At 47.3% G+C, this 6,000-nt stretch overlaps 1 protein-coding gene across 5 annotated transcripts in view; it reads left to right on the top strand.

Annotated features, from left to right (window-relative positions):
* Positions 1-640: 640 nt before the first annotated feature.
* Positions 641-6,000, top strand: part of STN1 (STN1 subunit of CST complex) — a 40,894-nt gene continuing 35,534 nt past the window's right edge. For 4 of the 5 annotated variants that reach the window (XM_028481833.2, XM_007130571.4, XM_028481832.2 and 1 more), the window contains exons 1-2: positions 642-946; positions 1,315-1,508. In XM_028481833.2, coding sequence (XP_028337634.1) covers positions 1,376-1,508 — 133 coding nt within the window. In that variant the 5' untranslated portion in view covers positions 642-946; positions 1,315-1,375. Of the gene's footprint in view, positions 947-1,314; positions 1,509-6,000 lie in introns of all 5 variants that reach the window. The other variant, XM_028481830.2, reaches the window with a different exon arrangement.

Below are 6,000 nucleotides of genomic sequence, written 5' to 3'. Positions count from 1 at the left end.
AGAAGGCTAGTCTTGGGCAGAGCAAAGTCCTCGCATTCCCTCAAGGGCTCAAATTTAGATCCTGACATTATCTAAAGTGAGACTGTACAGTAACAGAGATTGCGTGTGTTAATAAATCATTTATCAAGTGTAAATAAACATTTAAAATATGCCACAACGTAATCCTGCTTTTGTATTGCTTTGTTTATTTGTTCATTTACAATATCAGGGACGGGAAAAAAAAGTTGTCTGAACCAGTCCCAACCTCTCGGAGGTCATGGCTCAGGGTCCCATGACCAGTGGGGTCGGGATGAAAGGGGGACTTGGAAGGCGGGGTTTGGGCAGCAGGAGTTTCAGAGCCAGCTCCCAGGCCTCGGGGATTTGGGCTCCGCGCTCCCGCGGAGGCTCAGGGAGGGCGCTGCTAGAGTCAAACGGACCCCGCGTAGCCCTGCCAACCCCGCCACCACCTAGAAGAGAGCATCCGGCGAAGCCTCCGTGAGATGCAAAACGGGGCGTGGCCGTGGGCGGAGTGGGGCGGGGCCGCGGGCGGCGCGAAGGAAAGGCCGGGGCGGGGACACAGTGGCTGGTCTGGCGCGAGGGATGGTGTCAGGCCCTACCCCCACCCCCCGCTGGGAGCACCAGAGGTGACCTCGGCCTAGCGCTCCTGCTCCGGGCGGGGCCGGCGGCGTCGCCTCCAGGCCTTGGGCGCCAGTGGTCTCCCAGCGCCGGAAGGGCCGGGCCTGCGCGCTTCGGGGACTTGCGGGCCGACGGCGCGGGCGCGGGCCGGCGGGAGGGGCTACGGCTGATCTGTTTTTCGTTTCCTTTTCCACCCTTTCTCAGTGTCATCCTGAACACCAGAAGGTGCAGCGGCAGGGCTACGGACAGACCCACCCACTCTGCCCCTCTGTTGTGTGGCCACGAGGACGCCCATTCCTCTCTGGACTCCACCCATTAAAGCGGTTTCAGGGTACGCATATATGGCCATCTGTCACCAGAGTGAAAAGTCTGTGTTTAACCGTTTAGAAATTGGTACTTTGGGAGAAGGAGAAACACTCCCATGGGGCAGAGGAGTTTCCTGGGGAAGAGCCATAAGGAACTCACGGATCCTCACTCAAGAAGCACCTCTTTACAGGTCCCCGGAGCGCGCAGGCCCGGCCCTTCTGGCGCTAGGAGGCCACCGGCTCTAGGAGGCCCCTGGCGTGCGGTTTGACAGGCCCCGGACCCCTGGATTTACCCCTTCCAGAGTTCGGGATGCCCGTCTGGGAACAGCTTAGGGGCCGTAAGGATTTCATCCACTTTAACAGCTTTACGTCCTGATTTTTGTCTCCCATCTAGCTCTTCGGCTCTAGATGCAGAGCTTTTCAGGGTTGGCTGGAAGCCACAGCCCAGCCTCCTGATGCAGTCTGAATCCAGCCGGTGTGAAGAGGAAACTCCTTCCCTCTTGTGGGGTTTGGATCCTGTGTTTCTAGCCTTCGCAAAACTCTACATCAGGGATATCCTGGACTTGAAGGAGTCCCGCCAGGTGCCAGGTATGTGGCTGGTCGGCCTGGTGGCTGCTCTGTGCTGCATCTGCACCCCACCCTCCCTTCCCCAAAGCTATAGAAATCTGGGGCTTAGGGGCTTAGCAGAGCCTTTCCAGCTGCAGGCTTTGAAATTGACATAACCTGGATCCTCAAACAAGTTCATTTCTGTGCAAGTTAAAAACAGTCTCTTTTTTATTTTTATTTTTTAAATAGATGCTTGGGGGAGTAACTTTGTACTGAAGAATGTTTTTTACATGGGTTTGAGGTCTTTCATATTTGAAAATACTCAGTTTTTCTCTCGGCCTGCTTGTGGTGGAAAGCTCAGGCCTTGCTCCCTTTCCTAACTTCACCACTTACCTGGCCTGGGCATGTGACTCACCTGTAAAGTTTAGGTGTCTTCTTTGTAAAATGAGGATTAACCGTGCCTAATTTTCTTGTGGGGTTTGGTTTTATTTTGAATAGATGAGAATCAAAATAAAATAAGCTCCCTGAGAGGAAGGACATCATGTGCCTTGTTCATCTGTGTAATCCCAGCACTTAAACAGTGCCTGGCCTCTGGTGGGCTCTCAAGTAGTAGTAATTGGAGCAACAAAGCATTATAAATATAAAGTTAAAGAAATCATTTTTTTAAATTAGAGTGGTGGTCACTAAAGATAGGATCGTCATACCCCCAAATATAGTTTAGGGTAAATTTAAGTAATTTACATAGTTGTGGATGTTTACTGTGCTATATGAGAAGTTTGGTTAAACTCTCTTTGCTATTTTGAATGAATAGAAAGCTATGAGTCAGAAGTAGTTAAGAATCTCAAGCATGCAGTTTTAATGAGACCACGTTTTGTGTGTTTCCCATTCTATGTACAGATATATTTGGATGACCTTATACTAAAGCCTTTTGTACAGATTTTTCACCACACCTTTATTTTCTAAGTATTGTTGGAAATGATCTGGTTTTTTCCTTGGAAGGCAGCCATCCTCCCCCACTGTTGTCTGTTTTCCAGAACAGTCTGGTAGTCTTCATAGCTTATCTCCTCAGGAAGAAATTAATTCACACCAAATGCCAGGCTTGCTTAAAGATCTTCTGTAGGTACTCAAGGAAGTATCAGGGATGCTATAGGAGCTTAACTCTTCCTGTGGGTGAAGAACTGTATAATGTATTAACAAACCAAGGAAAACTTCTTCCAGTGATCTTTGTTATGTCACTGGTGGTAATGTTTCAGATGTAGTTTTTAAAATGAAACTGTTGTCAAACCCAAGTTTGTGTGCCTGACACACAGTGAGACCAAACAAACCAAAACGTTGGAGTTTGGAGCAGAGAGAGGTTTATTGCAAGGGCCAAGCAAGGAGATCAGGCAGCTTAGGCTCAAAAAACCCAAACTCCCTCATGGTTTTCAGGGAAGAGTTTTTATTTATTTATCTATTTATCTATCTATCTATCTATTTATTTATTTATTTACGGCTGCGTTGGGTCTTCATTGCTGCGTGCAGGCTTTCTCTAGTTGCAGCGAGCAGGAGCTACTCTTCGTTGTGTTGCACAGGCTCCTCATTGTGGTGGCTTCTCTTGTTGTGGAGCGTGGGCTCTAGGCTCAAGGGCTTCAGTAGTTGTGGCACGTGGGCTCAGTAGTTGTGGCACACAGGTTTAGTTGCTCCGCGGCATGTGGGATCTTCCTGGACCAGGGCTCGAACCCATGTCCCCTGCATTGGCAGGCGGATTCTTAACCACTGCCCCACCAGGGAAGTCCCCTCAGGGAAGAGTTTTTAAAAGCAACATTTGGGGTGAGGGCTACAGGGTTTATGACTTTCTTCTGATTGGTTGGTGGTAAGGTAATGGGGTGGTATTCCAGGAATCTCAATCATCAGCTTTCTGGTTCTGACCAGTCTGGGGTCTCAGCTTGTAGTTACCATCCTCCACCTGGGTGAGGGTCTTAGTGCCTGCAGAACAACTCAAAGATGTATATCAGATAATTAGGTATATCCCTTGAGGGGGAACTAGGACTCTGTTTTATTGCTGCACTATTGTTTCTTGACTGCTTTTTCTTTGTTTCTGCATTCCCTCACTCCCCTAATTAGTAACTACTTGAATCTGCCCTTTGGAACTCAGGGAGGGTCTAGGATCCTGAAGCCTTTTTCCTACAAAAAAGAAACAAGGGACATGGAAATGCTTTTGTATCCAGGAGGGCCCTGCTTGGTTTCAAAACCTCATGGTTGAAGAAGACATTAACCATAATTTCATAGAGTGATCTTCTTTAGACTATACTCTAGGGTTCTGAGGGGTGGGAAATGCTACTAGTCTAGGTTTTTATTTTTGTATTATTTTGTTGTTGTGTTTGGTTTGGTTGTCATAAAAAAATAAACCTTTTATTTTGACTGCATAAAATTTAGAAATGTTTAAACAGCAAAGAATATCTTACGCACACAAAAAGAAACAAATGTGTAATGAAGAATTTGGCTGGCCTGTGTTCGAGGTTCCTGAAGATCTTTGGATTTCTGGAATGATAGGAGTGTTTTGGTTATTCATGGTGGACCCCTTGAACCACATCTAAGTTTATGCTGATGAGGTGCCTCATGCTGGGCCCCTAGGTAGCTTCAGGGTGGGGGGCCTTTCAGACCTGAAAAACCAACCATGTGATTAGAGGGTTGGTTTTGAGCCAGGTGACATCAACCCAACCCCGCAGGAGGGGAGGGGGACTGGAGATTGAGTTGTCAAGTGGGCAGTGATTCAGTGTAATGAAACCCTAATTAAAACTCTGGACATTGAGGCTTAGATGAGCTTTCCTGGTTGGTAATCATACTTGATGTGTGAGGGTGATGTGTCCTGAGGACATGGCAGCTTTATGCTTAGACTCTCCTAGACCTTGTCCTATGCATCTCTTCATTTGGCTAGTCCTGGTTTGTCCCCTTCATTATAAAACTGTAATCTTAAGTATAGCACCTTCCTGAGTCCTGTGTGTCATTCTATTAAAGTATCAAACCTGAGGTGGTTGTGGAGGGTGTTGGTAGCCAGTTGCTCAGAAGTGTGCATGGCCCGAGGACCTTCAAACTTGGGGCTGATGGTTGAAGTGAGAGTCTCTTGTGGGAGACAGTGGCCTTAACCTGTGAAATTCAACCTTACTCTGGCTAGTTAGCATCTGAATTGCCTTGCAAAGTGGTTGTAGAATGTCAACTCCCCGAAATTAACCTGTGAATTTAGAGTTAAACTAATAGAATATCATGAAGTTTGACTGTGGGTTTGGTTTGGGATGTGTCCCCCGTGTCCCCTGCATTGGCAGGTGGATTCTTAACAACCTCGCCACCAGGAAAGTCCCAAAAGTACTTTTAAAAAAGAGAAAAAAGGCAGATGTCTTGCTGTGGATGTGGCTGTCACTGCTGTGAAAGCAGAATCAAAGCTACCTGTGACCCTGGGTCCCTGAGCCCTTCCAGAGTGACCCTCCTCCTTCCTGGGGACCTGATGATCCAGGGGATGGATCCCCTGATATGGTTGGAGCTCTGTGGGCTGCATATAGAACAAAGGCAGCAGGAGCGAAAGGACCACTTGGGAAAGGCTGCAAGTTAAACTCAGCATTAGCCAGTATCTGTTGTTATTTTCTTTTCTTAGCTCATCAAGCTTTCTCAGACAATAGAGCTGCCATCCAGCTTTCTCAAGTTCTTTTCTCATAGAGGAGATTCTAGTGTTAATAGAAGGAAGTGGTTCTCTCCATTGCTTCTTCCATGTCCTCCTTCTTTTTTATTTTTATTTTTTTTATTTTTTGGCCACACTGTGCAGCATGTGGGATCTCAGTTCCCTGACCAGGGATCAAACCTGCACCCCCTGCATTGGAAGCATGGAGTCTTAATCAGTGGACCACCAGGGAAGTCCCATCCATGTCCTCCTTCTTCTTGTTCAGGTTGTGCTTCTGACGTGTATAGTTCAAGTTTCTCTACACTGGGGCAACTTTCTTCTCTATTTCCAAGCAGTTTATATCCTCCTCAATCAATTTTCTCTTTGTGATTTTATTCAGACCATCTGTTTTCTGCTAATTTGTCCTCCATTGTTCTTTTTGTGTTGCTTTTATGATGTTTTTCCTTGTTTTTTTGCATCTTTGAGCGACTCTCTCCTTGAAGACAAGCATTGTCAGTCTATGAGATGAAAGTTTAGGGGCTTCCTTGGTGGCGTAGTGGTTAAGAATCTGCCTGCCAATGCAAGGGACACAGGTTCGAGCCCTGGTCTGGGAGGATCCCACATGCTGCGGAGCAGCTAAGCCCGTGCGCCACAACTACTGAGCCTGTGCTTTGGAGCCCGTGAGCCACAACTACTGAAGCCTGTGTGCCTAGAGCCCATGCTCCGCAGCAAGGGAAGCCACCACAATGAGAAGCCTGCACACCGCAACGAGGAGTGGCTCCCGCTCGCCGCAGCTAGAGAAAGCCCGCACGCAGCAGTGAAGACCCAATGCAGCCAAAAATAAATAAATAAATAAATAATAAAATAAATATTTTTTTTTAAATAAAGAAAGTTTAGGGGGCT

The sequence above is a fragment of the Physeter macrocephalus genome, chromosome 20 (genome assembly GCF_002837175.3).
Source record: "Physeter macrocephalus isolate SW-GA chromosome 20, ASM283717v5, whole genome shotgun sequence".
Taxonomy (NCBI): Eukaryota; Metazoa; Chordata; class Mammalia; order Artiodactyla; family Physeteridae; genus Physeter; species Physeter macrocephalus.
This window is presented reverse-complemented; position numbering and strand designations above follow the sequence as displayed.